The sequence below is a fragment of the Phoenix dactylifera genome, unplaced genomic scaffold, assembly GCF_009389715.1.
Source record: "Phoenix dactylifera cultivar Barhee BC4 unplaced genomic scaffold, palm_55x_up_171113_PBpolish2nd_filt_p 002066F, whole genome shotgun sequence".
Taxonomy (NCBI): Eukaryota; Viridiplantae; Streptophyta; class Magnoliopsida; order Arecales; family Arecaceae; genus Phoenix; species Phoenix dactylifera.
This window is the reverse complement of record NW_024069341.1, coordinates 1-18,854: the sequence shown is the minus strand read 5'-3', so window position 1 is coordinate 18,854 and position 18,854 is coordinate 1. Positions and strand designations below refer to the sequence as shown.

The 18,854-nt window shown below is 40.6% G+C and overlaps 2 protein-coding genes across 2 annotated transcripts; both read right to left on the bottom strand.

Annotated features, from left to right (window-relative positions):
- Nucleotides 1-2,626: 2,626 nt before the first annotated feature.
- LOC103707680 (putative disease resistance protein RGA4) lies at nucleotides 2,627-8,006 on the bottom strand. Its single transcript, XM_039123099.1, has 4 exons — nucleotides 4,219-8,006; nucleotides 3,774-3,899; nucleotides 3,097-3,180; nucleotides 2,627-2,933 (listed from the first exon to the last, which is right to left on the bottom strand). The coding sequence occupies exon 1, from the start codon at nucleotides 7,863-7,865 to the stop codon at nucleotides 4,230-4,232; it is 3,636 nt and encodes a 1,211-aa protein (XP_038979027.1). The 5' UTR covers nucleotides 7,866-8,006; the 3' UTR covers nucleotides 2,627-2,933; nucleotides 3,097-3,180; nucleotides 3,774-3,899; nucleotides 4,219-4,229.
- Nucleotides 8,007-16,696: 8,690 nt separating this feature from the next.
- On the bottom strand, nucleotides 16,697-18,630 carry LOC120109348 (pto-interacting protein 1-like). The gene is made up of 4 exons (XM_039123098.1): nucleotides 18,185-18,630; nucleotides 17,871-18,003; nucleotides 17,625-17,711; nucleotides 16,697-17,048 (listed from the first exon to the last, which is right to left on the bottom strand). Exons 1-4 carry the CDS (start codon nucleotides 18,613-18,615, stop codon nucleotides 16,923-16,925), a joined length of 777 nt encoding a protein of 258 aa, XP_038979026.1. The 5' UTR covers nucleotides 18,616-18,630; the 3' UTR covers nucleotides 16,697-16,922.
- Between the last annotated feature and the right edge of the window lie 224 nt (nucleotides 18,631-18,854).

The following is an 18,854-nucleotide window of genomic DNA, read 5'->3' as shown; positions in this document are numbered from 1 at the left end:
TATGCTACAAATTGTTCAAAATCCAAGTTATTTATCCATAATGCATTTATATAGAGATTTAATATTAGGTTCTTGTTCTAAATGTAAGGGTACTGCATAATTTTTAAATTGTCACCGGTTCTCCTCCAAAATAAAGTTAGAAGAGACCACATCCTAAAGTCGTAATCATGGTGTGTGGAATCATGGCTCTCCAAAAGTATACCAAATTCAATAAGCACTCAAAATAATACAAAATTCTCTATTTCTTCTTCTTTGTTTTTTGATAGTGATTCGTGATTTTAGGAATGAAGATAAATCACCGATCCTAGTGTACTCCATAGGAAGTCCCCCGATTAGATTTGGAACTCTACAAATTTGAATCCCCCAATTTTTTCTTTTCTTTTTTTTATCTTCTACTGAGAAGCAAAGCTAGGGGTAGTACTAGGGATAGTAGGGTTTAATAGACATTCGATGGATGAATAGGTACAAGAGATGAATGATTGGGACCCATCGTATGCCGATGGATTGTGTTGCAATATTAACAGTTTCGGAAGTTGAATGAAATACTCCCATACGATAATTTTGAACTAGTTCAGATAATCGAACTACTGGAAATATTTTAGACTTCACATATGACATCATATAAAGATTAGAACTACCTACAAGTTTATAAGTTTAACATAATCTTAGCAGTCAAAATGGCAAAATTAAATCAAACTTAAGATCGGCAATTTTCATGCAACAAGGCAGGTTAACATATTGGTTTTGCTAGCAGACTAGCTTATAAAACTAATACAAAAATTGTTCCTTCGAATCCTTATCCATGTTATTTTGAGTTAGACTTGTTGGGGGAAGAAATTCAATTTTAAATGTAGTTGTCAATTAAATCCTATAGGGATGGGATTTTTTTTTCACTTTGAGATAGATCGGAGACCTTAGCCACCAGCCCACCACACCTTGAACCCCTTCTCGTCAAGAAGCAAGAGGTAATGCCATCTCAACTAAGCATTTAGTGGTCGTGGATAGGATTGTTGATAGTATATATGTTGGAAAATTCTTCTTAGATTTTGGAGATCTCATTATTTAATATTTCTATTTGTCTTGATTATTTAGTAAATAGCTTTTACACATTAGAGCAAACAAAATAAATTATAGATGTGGCCCGGTTCGAGGCATGCTATAGAAGGCACTATTTTAAAGTAAAATTCATCCTGCCTAGGTACAAATAATTGATGGTAGTCTACTTCTAAGATAAAATAAACTGCTTTGTGTTCTCCTTGAAGTTCACTCTAACTAAGAAGTATCAAGGTCAAACCCAAATCGGCCAAATCTAGATGCAATGAAAATCAGCAAAATAGATTGAATAAAATCTTCTCAATCCTCTTTATATGGACTTAATCCTCTCTTCTCAAATGATTAAAAGGCACACTTGAGTTCACTTAGTCAACTAACTCATTCAATTCTCTTCTTTATTTATAAATATAAAATGGTGAGTGTGAATGGTTGTTTAGGCATCCTTTCACTAAATGCATCCCTTCACGATACGATCCATCCGATCATCAAGGATTGTATCCCTTCGAATCATCATTAGATCAAATGCATCACATTAGATGTATGTAATTATGTTATTTGATTATTTTTTTTATAATTATGTTTAAGATGTAATTAAGCAATCAATTTACATATATTTCTTATGATATATATTTGAATTATTCATGACCAATTGTACTTGGATTCAAGCTTTTGACCCAATTCAAGTATGAATCATGCTTACTTTTGCTAATCCTTCATCCAGACCAGCCTACTTGTAACCTTGCTTATATAGAGAGATATACGTCGATGAAAAGATAACAAGTTCAACTTCATCTATCATCACTGATGTTTTGTAGTTGTATTTGGAGTCTTTTCTTGAGAAAAGAAGGAAGAACCAAATTTCACATGCTTCATTAAGGTAAATGAAGATGCTGAAGCACATATGAAAGGGCAAGCAAAGATAAGGAGGCCCCATTTAAAAGGAGGAGGGGGCTAATTATAGGAAAGAAGGAAGTGTGTATAGGTTGGAAGAAAACAAGAGCTTCCAAGGGATCAAATGCACCCAGAATGAAGCAACAACAGATTAATGATTTTGAGCTTGTTTCATGAAGATTATGTTGGTGCGTTCCATTGAAATAAATCTAACAAACAACTAGAATCAACGTATTCCCTGTATCTTTCTTGTTTGCTGGTGAGTTTATTTCCTTTCATGAGTTCATAGGGGTCAAAAGTAAGCACGATTGGTTTGAATGTTGCAAGCAGGAAGGATTGTCTTCAGGATTTAGTGGGTGAATGGGCATCATCGTTTTAAAGTAACAAGCCATGGAAGAAATAGTCATCTGAAACAAAATAGTCATGCATTTTATTGACCACTTGGTCTCTAGAGAGAAATGCCAAGTGAAGCATCATATAAAAAATCCTTTGTCCATAGGAATGCATTTTCCACCAAGCTGATAAGACCTATTCAGATAAATCATGCATTCCTACCGGTAGGATTCTACAAATAGCTAGAAGCAATTACATACCTAGTAATAGATAAAAATTTCCATGACGAAACAAAAATAAATTAGGAAAGATGTGAGGGACGAATGGACTTAAATATATATTTAAAAACTGATGAAAATTGCTATAGCTTTATTCTTTTTGTAAATGATATGTTCCCAACAGAGTAAATAGGGCCTTACAAAACAATTGAACTTTGAAACTTTCCATATGAACATAGTTTCAGTAGATATGATTGCAAAATTTTTGCTTAACACCTTTTGTAGATGCTGGGCCACCCAAATTTTTGCTCTAGCGGTTGCCTTTCACAAGGGTGTTGAGGATTGCATGACAGAACTGATTTTCCTTCTTGTTGACCGCCTTCTTTCCAGACGCCAGCAATTTGGTGACACCACTCTATAGAAGCATCACTATATTTGCTACGAGAGTCGTAAAGACACACAATTAAGCAAAATGAATCAGTAGAGAACCTCATTCACAAAACCAAATGGGATTAGATGGCATCTAGTGACATTCTTTTGTAAATGTGAATGAAAATGTTGAGAATCAAGGGATTAAAAACATATAGGGGATTGTGCTCACTGCCCAAGAAGCCATCTTTTAATCATATCTTCCTTGACTCTTCAAATCCTCAAATGTTTAATTCTCCAAGTGCACTTTGAGTTCCTTCAAGCATCATTATGATCAAAAAAATATAGAATTTAGCTTAATTTGTGGAAACCAGATTTCTGATGTACATCGTAGGAATATCAAACTTAAATAGAATATTTAGTAAGACACCAGCAATAACTTGTTCATTACAGTTTCCAGCTCTGTGATGTATCGATACAATACAATATTCCTCAATCTCATAACAAAATATGTCAGTAACAATCAAAATGATCTCCAAACATGTGCCGAGGAATTTTGACATTCAGATGCATACACATATGTGTACGTAATTCATTTGAAGATACTTATTAATGTAATTGGCTGCAAATACATTTGTCGAAGGAATGAAGTTTTATTCCCTATTTTTGGCATGTATTTGATTTGTATATATCTATGTCTATGTATATGTATGTATATATGTCATATGTGTGTGTCTGTGTGTGTACATGTATGCTCACGAGCGTGTAGGTGGGTGTGTTGTGTGTGTGTCTCTTATTTTTGTTTCTTCATCATTAATAAGGACTTATGATCTGCCACTTGTATGCCACAGAGACACCAACTATCATATATTTCTCCGAAAAGCTGCAGATGCTTTAAAAAATGCATACCTATCAATGCTGAGTAGTTGCGGCTTCAAAAATGCGAGGAATAACCATAAGGACCCAAGCTGTGGAACGTCAAAGGTTAAGATGGTAACGGGTTGATAGGAATATAGACTCCAACAGATTGATCATCTGCTAGACAATATATTTCAGAGAGTAAAAAATGCATCTGTTAGACAATATTCTGCAATTAGATTGCAATGAAAATATATAGTTCATAAAAGTTCCATAGCAATAACTATCTGAAATTGTTTAAAATGCTGTCACATTAATCCAATCATATTTGTGGGATAAGCTGGGTTTCCATTCGTCCGTTCAGTACAAATCACACATTATACCATAAAAGAAATAGCCTACGTAAATGGCCTAATCATCTAAAATTATTATAGTTAACCATGCCTACGGATTGTAAATTAACATTACATAGGAGAGAGAGGTAATGGGATGGTACTTCGTGAATACTCAGATGGGAGTGAAACAGTCCAAGCAAGAGCTTCTGCAGAAGGATGGTGATTGTTCCCTGCGTGGTTCTCCTATTTCAGGAGCTGGCAAGCGGGACACGAGATCCCGATACTCTCCTCTTTTGCATCGTCTCTCCAGGTCGGGGCAACCCTTGATGACCAGGCTGTCGAGGCTGGGGATTCGCTGTTGTAGGGCTCTTGGTAACGTTGTCAATAGAGGGCAGTTCTTGATGATCAGAGACCGAAGAGCAGTGAACCCTTCCATCCCTTCGGACCAAGATGTTAGACTGGGGCAATCCAAAAATTCGAGATCCTCAAGAGCGGGGAGGTGTCCCAACTGGTCTGTCAAGGCCTTCATATTGGGGCAACTCCAGATCTCCAATGATTTCAGAGATGCAGATAACTTGAGCAACTCCATCAAGTTTTCGCAGTCATCAATCCGTACTAATTCCAGGTGCGGTGCGAGTCCTTGTTCCACTGATGTTGATGATGGGCCAGTCAGATTTCGACACCTGGAAACATCTAACATCTTCAAGGAAATTAAGCCTCGAAGCTCCTCCTCTGGCCAGAATTCGAGAGCATCGCAATTACTGATGGTTAAGTATCGGAGAGAAGTAAGGTTTGTCCAAATTTCCAATGGTGATGATAACAGCTGCCTCGAGAACAACCAATTGCAGTTGCCCAAGCCCAATGATTGAAGGGTTGAGCTGAAACCCCTCGTCTCATCCTCCCGCTCGAGCAGCGGCCTCAGCTCTTCGCCACCAATGATACTCAAGTACTCCAGAGAGTTCATGTGCTTTAATGATGGTATACTTGCCTGTGGAAAGGATGGCGACTGCGTCCCGCCGCTGGTGTTTGCACTGGAGGTCTCGATACTGAGGGAGGATAGTGTGGTTAGGCTAAGGACAGACTCCAATGGTATCTTGCTATTTCCTTTTATTGTCAAATGGCGGAGAGATGGAAGCACGGGCATGGAAGTCAGGTTTGGGCAGTCTCTGATTTCTATCCTGACAAGTAAAAGAAAACAGGGTGGGGCTGCTGGGTCTCCGCCTTCCTCTCCCGACCAACTCTTTAAGCTCTGCATTTTAAATAGTGCTAGATTCTTCAGCGAAGGGAACGGTTGCATTGTACCCTCACTTCTACTGCTTTGAAGGTGCTTGATTGAGTCCATTTCAGTCAAGGACAGGACCTCAAGATGAGATAGCTTCCATAGTGGTGGGAGATGCTCACATCGTCTGCAGTATCCTAGATGGATCTGAACTAGATTACGGAGCAGATCAAGACTGTCCATCATCCACATAGGAAAGCATAAACCTCCATACTGCCATATTGCCAGCCTTTTCAAGCCACTGTGAGGTTCAAGTGCTGCCAACACCTTCTCAGCATTTTCTGCCTCTTCATCAAGAAAATGAACTTCTGGCTCTGGTGGCTTATATAAAATAGACCACTCTGAGACTCCCCAACATAATGCTAATGACCGTAGATTTTGTTTGGAACCTAGATTAGCCTCTCTAGCATCTTCCATGCCCCTCACTTTCTCCAGGTTATAGAGCTCTAGTTGGCCACCAAGATTCAGGCCCTTCAGCTCTCTTATGCCCCTCTCATTATAGTCACCTACGATGTACTTTGTCAAGGTCTTCAGGGAACTTAATTGCCCCATACCTGCTGGCATGTGCTTCAAAGTGGGGCATCCATTTATATATAGGTGCCTGAGGTTTCTCATATTTCTCATTGCTTCTGGTAGTTTACATAACATCCAGCAGTAACATAGTTTGAGGATCTGTAGATTGAAAAGCTCGCTTATGGCTTCTGGAAGTTCTGCAATATCATTCCGAAAGATCTCAAGGTATCTTAGATGTTTCAAATATCTTATTTTAACTGGCAATTCTATAGAATTTGTGTACTGCAAGCTTAATACTTTCAGGGACCTGGCCTTTGACAAATCAGCAGTCCGTATATCTTGGTAAGTTTTTCGTAGCAAGAGTGTGAAGATGTTCGGGAATTTATTTAGAGTCTTACCAATGTCTAATTGGCGAGGGCCAGATATAAACAAATGACGGATGTCATTAGGTAGTTCTTCCAAATGACCAGATTTCAATAACTGAGAACAATCGCTCCCCATGATAGATTTTGCAAGGTCATGCATCATGTCATGCATCATGTATTTTTCTATTCTTTCATATCCATATATAAATCGTTCATTCCTGATAACTTGTGCAGGCTCCTGAACGAATGATCTCCCAACCAGTTCATCAAATATCTCCTCACCCGTAACTTCCAAATCCTTTCTTCCTTCAGACGGAATGAATCCATTAGCTATCCACAGTTGGATCAACATATCTTTTTCCATCTCATAATCCTTGGGGAATATGGAGCAGAAGGCAAAGCATTGCTTCAAATGTGGAGGCAAGTGATTGTAGCTCAACCTTAAAGCAGGTAAGATCCCATCCTCACCAACATTGGTATCCAAAATCTCACTTCCCATTACAGCCGACCAATCCTTTACTTCATTTTTGGTGCGCATCAAACTCCCCATGGTCTTTACTGCTAAAGGCATTCCCCCACACTTTTTCACAATCTCCTTGCCAATTTCAATCAGCTCTGGACGTTCTTCTGCTCCTGTTACAAATGCTCTTTTGCTAAACAAAGTCCAAGAATCATCCTCAGATAGCGGCCGTAAAAGATGAGAGGTTGATGCGCCCATGATTCGCGAGACCTGGTCATTGCGGGTGGTAACAAGAATTGCACTACCTTCTCCGCCAGTTCCCAATAAATTTTTTAAATCATCCCACTTCTCTGAATCCTCATTCCAAACGTCGTCCATTACAAGTAGATATCTTTTCCCACTCAACACTTCTCGAAGGTGGCGCTGCAATAAATCCATGTGTGGCAGATCACACTTTTTCCCTGTGGCTAAAGCTATGATGGATTTAACCAGCTCTGGAACATGAAACTCTTCAGACACGCAGACCCATATGTGCATTTGGAAATGGTTCTTCACCCTCTGGTCTCCGTAGACCAGTTGAGCAAGGGTGGTCTTGCCCATTCCTCCCATGCCAACTATGGAATGGACTGTGACGTTCTCATTCTCACGCTGATTGAGTAGCAAGTTCACAATTTTTTCTTTATCTTCTTGTCTACCGATGACTTCTGATTCAACAACAAAGGAGTGGGTTTGTGGTCTGTCCTCGGTGCGTGGCTGTGGATTGCCTCTAAACCCAAACTTAGCACCCTCTGCTTCAATTCTATCTATCCTCTCTACAATATCTTTTAACTTCTTCCCCATATTTAACTGAAACAGAACTGGGTTGTGAAGTGAAAAGAAATCGAGTACCTTGTTTGCAGTATCATCCTGGATTTTTGCCTGGCACCGCAGACCTTCATAATGGAACTCATCCAGTATGTCATCCGCTTCATAAGCTGCTTTCTTGAGTGCTTCCAACCACTTTTTGACTGCTTTATCCGTGACTTGCCTCTTCTCTGCATCCCCAAGCACAGACTGGATGGCTAGCACTTGTCTCTGAAGCTTTTCCCGCTTTTCGTCGATGCCCCTTATCGATCCGAACTGTTGAAGGATATCGTCCCCCAATTTCTTCCCCAAACTTGTCATCAAAGGCGAGAGAATTGTTTCAGCCATGTCTCTCTCTAGGAATGAAGAGTTTCTCCTGCCCTCTCTTCACTTGATCTCTAATGTTCTTTGAGAGTTATCCTCCTGGCCAATCTAGTGATCGGTGAAGGGAATCCCAAAAGTCAAGGCTGCTTCTCCACCACTCATTTAGTTTGAATCCTATCCTATCCGACAGCCCATGTGAAGAACACCTTAATGCAATAATGCAGTGCTTGCCAAAGAATTGACAGGACAAGTACCCTGAACCATGGACCACGCTCCGAACAAAAACACTTGCCATATCCGCATGGTAGAAAACTAATCTGAGTTGTAGAATATCCAATGCTTCCACAAATACCCGATTCATCTCAGCTCAAATTTTTGAGTGGATGCCCAAGAAGTTCGTCCTGTCAATATGGCGCAATGCTTGGCACCTCATGATTGAACCTGAAAGCATGAGGTGACGCTAGATGTCCCATTGGTGATTAGTTAATGTTTTTACAAATAATCATTACAAGAACATGAGATCGCATAATTGATTTAGTGTTTGTAGATGTAGGGATCCATATCTGTTTTTGTAGGGGGGGCCTCTTAACTCTAAAGCAATGGCTAGATACCTATAACGAAATAAAAAAAATAAGATAGTTGTGCCATATAATTGGTGGAATTATTAATTACATGGTTGGGAGAGTGGATATGATCTAACTTGACGCCACCCAGTAGTAAAGCTCTCACATTGCTTAGCGGAAAAGCATGTTATTCCTATTTGGAGTCAATGGTCAAAGCTCAATACCGTATCCGAGGGTAAGTTGACTGAACTTGTCTTGAAGCAGCAGTAACAAATGTTAAAAAGCATACTTTATCGACTCTTACATTGAGCATGCATTCTCTTGTTTTTGTTTGCAAGGTGATGAAATCCATGGATGAACTGGGGTTTCCAAATCAGCATAGTAACAACAGTCCTATTTTTCGTTATATAAACAATGTTTTACTTAGGCTGGAAAGCTTATTTTGCGATTCATAAAAGCAAGAATCTCTTGTTATAAAGTAAAGAATGAAAACAATCACAACCTAATTAATATATAAAAGGATGTTTTAGGAAATGTATTCATCGGCCTGATTCAAAGATAGATCAAGGTTGCAGAATGAATTACGCAAATGACCTGATTCAAAGATAGATCGAAGTTACAGAATGAATATCTAAGCATTTGATATGATCTCCAACAAAAATACTATGCGACTCGAAGGCCCCATGCCTATGGATCAAGTTTTTTCTAAATTAATAATTCCAATGGCACAATGTGACTTTCTAATTTTGTGGTATGAGTCAAGAGCATAGTGCAATACCTCGGGCAGATGCGGACCTCGATCGACCGTTGCTTCGGGCCGATCGGCCGACGCCGAAGAGGAGAGAGGAAAAGAAGATCCTTGGGCGGACGCGAAGCTCGATTGAGGCTTAAGGGCTGGTCGATCGGTGCCGGAGAGGAAGGAGGAGGAGAAGATCCTCGGGCGGAGGCGAAGCTAGAAACTAGAAATAGAATACGTAGATCACAAATTAAAGAAAGAAAAAATACTCACAAACACATAAAGAAGAGGAGGAGAAGGAGGAGAACAAGTGAGAACGAGGGAGAGGAGGGAGGAGGAGAAAAATACCTTAGGCGGAGAAGGTTAGGGTCGGTCGGTCAGCGCTGGAGAGGAGGGAGGAGGAGAGGAGGTTGGGGTCGATCAGTTGGTGCCAGAGAGGAGGAAAACGAGGCTAGAGCTGTTCAGTGCCGGAGAGGAGAAAAAGGGGACTAGCTAGGGCAGAATGAGGACTCAGGGTTGGGCGCTGGATTTGGTTTGGGAAGTTGGCCGGGAACGACACTTATAAGCATTGTCTTAGGTCTTGGCCTTCGACGATACTTATAAGCGTCGTTTTATGCCAGAGGACAATGACGACGCTTAAAAGCGTCGTCCTAGGCCGGCTCCCGTTGCTTGAAAGCATCATCTTAGCTGGAGGCCTCCGACGATGCTTTTAAGTGTCGTCTGTTCTTTCAAATTGCCGATGCTCATTAGAAGCGTCGGCAAAATTTAGTGCAGGACACAAATTTACCGATGCATCTTTCTAGCGTCGACACTGATGAGTCGGCTTTTCCCAATTTTGCTGTAGTGTAGCCACGCCACCCAATTCACCATGCCACAAACCCAATCCCCAAATTGGGTCCAACCCAATCCCATCACATCCTCAATCCCCTCAAGCATGACTCACACCCAATTCAGCCATTCCCATGCCCAATTGACCATCTTCCTCATCTCTAACCTAGCCATCCGCAAGGAGGAAACCCTAGCCTAACCAGCCGCCAAGAGAGAAAAAAAAAAGAGAAGGAGCTGCCATCTTCCCCAAGGTTGGCCTCCTGAGTCCTCTCCATCCGCCACTGCATCAAGTGGTATCAAAGCAAATTAATCACCATGAGTATAAGAAGCGGTCGCCCTTAAAATATCGAATGGCAACGAGATGAGATGCTGGCTGGAATTGCCAATCAAGTGGCAGGAGTCGCTAATCAAATGGCTGCCATGACACAAAAGATGGATGCCATTTGGGAGCGTGTCTTCCATATACGAACGAGTAGCGCACACTATGTTGGGCAATGTGTTAGAGAGTTTAGGATCGAATCATTGTCTCTACTTTAATAACTTTTTGATCAAGTTTGTGTAGTGTCTCTAAGATTGTGTTAATGTAAAATGTGATGGCCCATGCGGGCGTGTGTTTAGTCCCACATCGTTTACTCGCTAGAAAGATCTTGGGTATTTATATAGAATTAAGAAATCCAAATAATATCTTCCGGCTAGTCTTTTTGAGTACGATCCTGGGTTGTTACAAATGGTATCAAAGCGGACCCGACCCATGACCTACGTGGACTAGAGAAAACTGCAGCACGGGTATGTTTGAACCAACCACAAGTTTATCATGATGTTTGTGATCAGATTTGAATAGATTTGGATCCTTAGCCTGGTGAGAATGCCAGAGCTTAAACAGGAAAAGTATGTGATTACCTGTGCGAGTGTATGTTTAGTCTCACATTGGTTATTCGTTGGGTAGATCTTGGATGCTTATATAGGATCAAGTAACCCAAATAATACATTCCGGATAGCCTTTTTGGATGAGTTCATAGGTTGTTACATAAAATTCTAGAAGTTGTTTTAAAAGATTTTTGAAATATTAAAGTTTGTTTTTTTTATTTAATGGGAGGATGTTGAAATGCCCTAAATGCCACTACCTATTCAATATTGCACATAGAAATCTATTTAGAACTTTTGAAATTATTTGGCAGATTTTGCATGTCTTGTGAGGCTGAACCTTATGGGACGTGCAGCCATTTATCACATGCCCGAGATCAGGATTCGATATACACAGGCGAAGCGAATCATTCTCCATGTAGTCTAAGTGCCCTTTTAATCCTTCACTTGCCAACCAATTTGCTGATTCTTTCCACTCTTTGAAGACATGAGCCCTTTAAAACATGCGACATTTTCTTCAGCAGTCATACCTTTAAGAGGATGCAGTTTAGAACCAAATGTGCTGTGGTCTTGGATCCGGTGAGTCACTTCGAGCCACAGTATCAATATTAAACTTCAAGCACTCCAGGAGGGAGGTGAGATCCATCTAACTGAAATAAGATACTATCATCTTGGTACCCTGCTGTCATGCTGAGAGAATCCAAAGACTTGGCTGAGAGCAAATCATTTGCTATATAACAAGTTTTAACAGATAAGGCCTCAAAGGAACACATTTTGCCCCTGGAAAACCCTCTGATTCCTTAAAAGACCATAGCAACAAACCAATATAGAGTAATGTTGATCTACTCTAAACTTTGTAACATGTCAAAGGAATCATTTAGCATCCACATTGAAATAAGCAGCAAAACAAGCCCACAAATTTTGCGAAGGGAAAGGTGACTAGGACATGATTGATGTCCTCCTCATCTCCATAGATCACAACAGATGATTTGAGCTCAGCAGCTAGGAGGAGGATAGCAGGGACTTGCAAGGAATTCTCTTTCATTTAGCACGCCGCCGAAAGAAGCTTACCTTAGGACAAGAAAATTCATTTATCCTCTAATTATTTGGATTACTGATAATAGAACTATTGAGTTCTTTAAGATTCACCTTTCCAGCTTTTTTTATTTCCCTATACCACGTGGTTCTTCCAACTTCCTCTAGAAACTGCTGTTCTTCTGAGGCTGTCAATAATTTCTGGAGGAAACAAAGCGGAATGCTTCTGAATATTCCAAGACTTTCAACCGTCAAGTCCTATGGGCATAAGCACGTCTGACGAACCAGCCCATACCGGTCAGTTCGGACTGATCCGGCCTGTAACCGTTATATCAGAGCAATAAAAATTGGTACGGGCTAGCTTTGTGCTGGAGACGAAGAAGACGAAGAGAAGAAGAGAGAGCGCGTAGAAGAGAATAAGAGAAAAGACCTGTGGCCGCCATCAAAGAGCCATGGACAAGCGGCGGTGGCCAGGAAGGCGGTGGAGCCCGCAGGGGGGGACCCATGGGGGCACGGCCATGGCTTTTTAATTTAGAAATTTTAAGTGAAGTCGGTAAATCCGTTGCCGATTTCACTTAAAAATTTCTAAATTTTTTAATTCAGAGATTTTTAAGTGAAGTCGGCACCCAATTTGCCGACTTTACTTAAAATTCGCAAATTACTTAAAATACCTTAGGAAGAGAGGGTTAGGGTCGGTCGGTCAGCGTCGGAGAAGAGGGAGGAGGAGAGGAGGTTGGGGTCAGTCAGTTGGTGCCGGAGAGGAGGAAAACGAGGCTAGAGCTTTTCAGTGCCGGAGAGGAGAAAAAGGGGGCTAGCTAGGGCAAATGAGGACTCGAGATTGGGCTTTGGGTTTGGTTTGGTTTGGGTTAGGCCAGAGGACAACGGCGACGCTTAAAAGCGTCGTCCCAGGCCGGCTCCCGATGCTTGAAAGTGTTGTCTTAGCTGGAGGCCTCCGACCATGCTTTTAAGTGTCGTTTGTTTTTTCAGATTGCCGACGCTCATTAGAAACGCCGGCAAAATTTGGCGCGGGAGCCAAATTTACCGATGCATCTCCCTAGCGTCGACATTGATGAGTCAGCTTTTTCCAATTTTGCTGTAGTGTAGCCACACCACCCAATTCACCACGCCACAAACCCAATCCCCTAATTGGGTCCAACCCAATCCCATCACATCCTCAATCCCCTCAAGCATGTCTCACACCCAATTCAGCCATTCCCATGGCCAATTGACCATTTCCTCATCTCTAACCTAGCCATCCACAAGGAGGAAACCCTAATCTAACCAGCCGCCAAGAGAGAAAAAAAGAGAAGGAGCCGCCATCTTCCCCAAGGTTGGCCTCCTCCCCATCCACCGCTGCGTCAAGTGGTATCAGAGCAAATTGATCACCATGAGTACAAGGAGCAGTCGTCCTTAAAATACTGAATGGCAACGAGATGAGATGCTGGCTGAAATCGCCAATCAAGTGGCAGGAGTCGCCAATCAAATGGCTGCCATGACACAAAAGATGGATGCCATTTGGGAGTGTGTCTTCCATATATGAACGAGTAGCGAGAACTAAGTTGGGCAATGTGTTGGAGAGTTTAGGATCGAATCATTGTCTCTACTTTAATAACTTTTTGATCAAGTTTGTGTAGTGTCTTTAAGACTGTGTTAATGTAAAATGTGATGACCTATGCGGGCGTGTGTTTAGTTCTACATCAGTTACTCGCTAGAAAGATCTTGGGTATGTATATAGGATCAAGAAACCCAAATAATATTTTCTGGCTAGCCTTTTTGAGTGAGATCCTGGATTGTTACAAATGGTATCAAAGCGGATCCGACCCATGACCCACGTGAACTAGAGGACACTGCAGCACGGGTATATTTGAGCTGACCACAAGTTGATCATGGTGTTTGTGATCGAATTTGAATGAATTTGGATCCTTAGCCTGGTGAGAACGCCAGAACTTAAACAGGGAGAGTATGCGATTACCTGTGCGGGTGTGTGTTTAGTTTCACATTGATCAGATGGATAGCCCAGGAATAGCTCCCCTTATTCGTTGGGTAGATCTTGGGTACTTATATAGGATCAAGAAACCCAAATAATACCTTCCAGATAGCCTTTTTGGGTGAGGTCATAGGTTGTTACATAAAAATTCTAGAAGTTGTTTTAAAAGATTTTTGAAATATTAAAGTTTCTTTTTTTTATTTAATGAGAGGATGTTGAAATGCCCTAAATGCCACTACCTATTCAATATTGTATATAGAAACCTATTTTGAACTTTTGAAATTATTTGGCAGATTTTGCATGTCTTGTGGGGCTGAACCCTATGGGACGTGCGGCCATTTATCACATGCCCGAGATCAGGATATGATATACACAGGAGAAGCGAATCATTCTCCATGCAGTCTAAATGCCCTTTTAATCCTTCATTTGCGAACCAATTTGCTGATTCTTTCCCCTCTTTGAAGATATGAGCCCTTTAAAACTTGCAACATTTTCTTCAGCAGTCATACCTTTAAGAGGATGCAGTTTAGAACCAAATGTGCTGTGGTTTTGGATCCGGTGAGTCAAAATGTATGAGTACCCATCGAGCCACAGTATCAAAATTAAACTTCAAGCACTCCAGGAGGGAGGTGAGATCCATCTAACTGAAATAAGATACAATCATCTTGGTACCCTGCTGTCATGCTGAGAGAATTTAAAGACTTGGCTGAGAGCAAATCATTTGCTATATAACAAGTTTTAACAGATAAGGCCTCAAAGGAACATATTTTGCCCCTGGAAAACCTCTGATTCCTTTAAAGACCATAGCAACAAACCAATATAGAGTAATGTTGATCTATTCTAAACTTTGTAAAATGTCAAAGGAATCATTTAGCATCCACATTGAGTTAAGCAGCAAAACAAGCCCACACATTTGGCGAAGGGAAAGGTGACTAGGACATGATTGATGTCCTCCTCATCTCCATAGATCACAACAGATGATTTGAGCTCAGCAGCTAGGAGGAGGAGAGCAGGGACTTGCAAGGAATTCTCTTTCGTTTAGCACGCCGCCAAAAGAAGCTTACCTTAGGACAAGAAAATTCATTTATCCTCTAATTATTTGGATTACTGGTAATAGAACTATTGAGTTCCTTAAGATTCACCTTTCCAGCTTTTTTTCTTTCCCTATACGACTTGGTTCTTCCAACTTCCTCTAGAAACTGCTGTTCTTCTGACGCTGTCAATAATTTCAGGAGGAAACAAAGCGGAACGCTTCTGAATATTCCAAAGACTTTCAACTGTCAAGTCCTCTTGGTAGTCACTGATAGGCACAAGCACGGTCTAACGAACCAGTCCATACCGGCCGGTCGGCTTGTAACCGGTACATTGGAGCAGTGAAAACCAGTACAGGCCAATTCTGTGCCGGAGATGAAGAAGACGAAGAGAAGGAGAGAGAGTGCGGAGAAGAAGAGGAAAAAGGCCGGTGGCCGCCATCGAAGAGCCACGGAGGGGCGGTGGAGCCTGCGGAAAAACCTGTGGGAGCGCGGTCGTGGCTTTTTAATTTGAAAATTTTAAGTGAAGTCGACAAATTCATTGCCGATTTCACTTAAAAATCTCCAAATTTTTTAATTCGGAGATTTTTAAGTGAAGTTAGCACCCAATTTGCCGACTTCACTTAAAATTCTCAAATTAAAAAGCCATGGCCTCGGCCTCCGCTGCGCCCGCGGATTCCCCCCCCCTCCGCGGGCTTTGTCGCCCCTCCGCAGCTCTCCGATAGCGGCCACAGGTCTCCTCCCTCCCTCTCTTCATCGCGCTCTCTCTCGTTCTCTTTTTCTTCCCCGGCTCCGGCGGAGAAGAGCGAGCCGGTTCGTACCAACCGATTCCGGTACGAACCGGAACCGTACCGCCTACCGGTACCGATACGACAAATTTTGGGCATAAGCATCTTATTTATTGGAGCTTAAACTGTTTTATAGATGGAAATTAGATCATGTCCATATGATTTTTAGAATGGATGAGAAATCTCAATTAGCAATTTTTTAACGATGATCACATCAAATTAAACAACAATCTTTTAATGGGGTCTAAATTAAACCAAGTTATGGGCTTATAGCTGGCAAGATTGGCTTCTTGTCTCTTCATGTGATAAATCGCTGCGGAACCTATTTACTTCTAAAGTACATTCACTCCTGCTCTAAACACAAAGGAGTATCTTGACCAAGTAATCCCCGACGCCTCCAACTCTAATCTTCTCACATTGTTCAAACTTAAAAAGCTAATATTATGTTAAATCTATGGATCACAAGCAGGAAAGACGAGACCAGATGGAGCTAAAAGGGCGGGCATTTGTCCATTGCTATCGTTTATTGTTTTATATGATTAGAGCATTCCCGGAGTGTTCACCAAATGTTGCTTAGATACACTACTACTTTCTAAAATCATTAGCTCTAGCAGTGGACCGGCGTAAAGTTTAGGAAGGACCTCTCTGAAGAATTTTAGCCAAGTTTTTGATATGGTGAGAGCTACTGGTTCTTATTGTGATTTTAGCATTTACGCCCTCACAAAAAATATCTGCATATTTATCCTTAAATAATTTAAAAAAAAAAACTGCAGTACTTAGAACAGGAAAAAAAATTGTAGAATTTCTCTTATACGTTTCTTTTAAATCGCTCTTATAATTATTACATTTTCACATTACCAATATAATTTACTAATAATATATTTATTTCTCTGCTCTCAGTGAATGTGGTGGAATAGTAGCTGAACTGCTGACAGTCTAAGCAGCTACAGGGTCGGTCAATCAGGTCTTTTATTCTAAAAACAACCAAAAATATGATATCTATTCAGAAATAAACTGCTTATCTTGGAGAAATTTTCAAACTTGATCATATGCACTTAACAGACAAAAAATAAACATCATTCATTACAAAAAAAGAAAAAAGAAAAAAGAAAAATCCTCATACCATCGGTTCTGGAATCATTAATCCTTCAAGAAAAATGGTATCCTCTACACACATCAGTCAGCCAACAACCTTAATGATGCATTTACCCAACAAGACAGAACGAGAAGGAGAAGTAGGAATTCACAATCACGGTGCCTCACCAGGATGGCCAGATCGAGTATTCAGCAAAGGCTGAAGAGCTTTGACAACAATGCTCATGTTTGGTCGGAAATCAGCTTCATACTGCACACACAAGGCAGCCACCGCAGCCAACTGTTTCCAATATATATAAAGACATAAGAAGGTTAAAACAAGAGGGCATTACCGAAAATCAGACTATCAACGCAAGTAATGAATATCCAAATGCAACATATACAGACTGAACATTTGGTTTTCACCAAAAATTATGCATTTTTACTGCAGCCACCATAAAGAGGAGCAATGTTATATCAAGTTTTCAATGTCTGATTCAGTTAAAAGATAGCTACATTAATAGAAAAGGAGCAATTAATTAATTGACTCATCATCTGACAAAAACAGTACAACCATCATGAAAGTAGAGGATCAGAAACTAGAAATGAGACGCAACTTTAGCATGGTTCGATGAGTTAAGAGAGTAAAATTTCTAAGCATACACTGAGGAGCCAGAGTAATCATCCTTCATAACACAGAAAGCCTCATCTTAAATATACTAGTGCTGTATAATCACACGTCATATTTGCACAAAAATTGCTTAGAATATGAGAACCGAACTCTAGCAAGAAAACTTCATCAGATTGTACTAACTATGAAGATGAGGTTGGACAAACTCCATGAACTGAAAACTAGAGCAAGTTCCACAGTAATTACCTTTGCAACTGCTTTCGGAGGATATGCTCCATTTAGTCTTGCGTCAACGCATTGCTTTACCTTGTCTTCACTAAGCCTCGGTGTTGCCTGCATCATGTGGCAATTAGTCCTATAGGGCATAAAATATTATTGTTCACTCACAATGAAGGTACACTCAGCAAAGCAATGTAGTGCCTCTGAAAACGCTTCTTAAACAAATACTGCAAGAAGATTATAAACTGAAAAAAAAAAAAAAGAATTGTTTACCCATGTCACAAGGCTTTGCTGACCACGTGGTAACGTATGATCTACAGGTTTGCGGCCAGTCAAGAGCTCCAAAAGAACAACACCAAAGCTGTACACATCACTTTTCGAGCTAAGCTGTCCAGTCATCGCATATCTGCCAGCTCAAGTTAAAGTCGCGTTAAAGATACTTTAATTGCAAGGACACAAATGAATTTCATTTCAGGTTAAACTAAATGCAGAAATCTCAATTTGCGAAACTATACTCATGCAAAAACATAGGTGCATTCGGTGAAGACTGAAACATTTTCTCCGACTTGATTCTTGATGGAACTTACTCTGGTGCATGATAACCAAAGGTACCAAGAACTCGAGTAGAGTGGAGTCGAGCTGCCATGTCAGGAGCCTGATTTGATAGGTCAAAGTCAGCTATCTTTGCAACATCATCATCAAAGAGTAGAACATTGCTGGACTTGATATCTCGATGAATAATGTGAGGTTGTGCTTTCTCATGTAGGTATTCGAGTCCTTTTGCTGCCCCTACAGCAATCTTAACTCGTTGCGCCCATGACAAAACAGGACCTGGCTGTGCTCCTTTGACACCTTTTCGCCCTGTGTCAGATAATTGTCCGTTAAAGTAGTGAAGATAACCATTGAATGATTGATAAGCCTTATCACAACTATTTGGAGATACTGTTATGAGCTCTTGTTCACATTCATCAGTTTGAGTTACATCAACTGACACAGGGCACACCACACTTTCTACCATTTAAAAAGCAGTTTGATGTATTTGAACGAAATCTATTGTTTCACACAAGTAATTCTCAGAGGTGTATCGATCAATAAGCTACATATGTATGCATATATATATATATATATATATATATATATATATATAATATTAATGGGTGTGAAAATGTCTTCTTGAAAAGGAAGAACAACTAAAGTCAACCAACAAAGTCGAATTAGCAAGATAAGAAGAAGAAACAAACTAAAAGGAACAATTTA

What these genes read in the sequence shown, in the direction of transcription:
- LOC103707680 (XM_039123099.1), bottom strand. Translation starts at nt 7,865, where the DNA reads ATGGCTGAAACAATTCTCTCGCCTTTGATGACAAGTTTGGGGAAGAAA.
- LOC120109348 (XM_039123098.1), bottom strand. Translation starts at nt 18,615, where the DNA reads ATGGTAGAAAGTGTGGTGTGCCCTGTGTCAGTTGATGTAACTCAAACT. An exon ending in TTTGGTTATCATGCACCAGA is followed by an intron (nt 18,004 to 18,184) that starts GTAAGTTCCATC and finishes TTGAGCTGGCAG; the next exon opens with ATATGCGATGACTGGACAGC. An exon ending in AGCAAAGCCTTGTGACATGG is followed by an intron (nt 17,712 to 17,870) that starts GTAAACAATTCT and finishes CACATGATGCAG; the next exon opens with GCAACACCGAGGCTTAGTGA.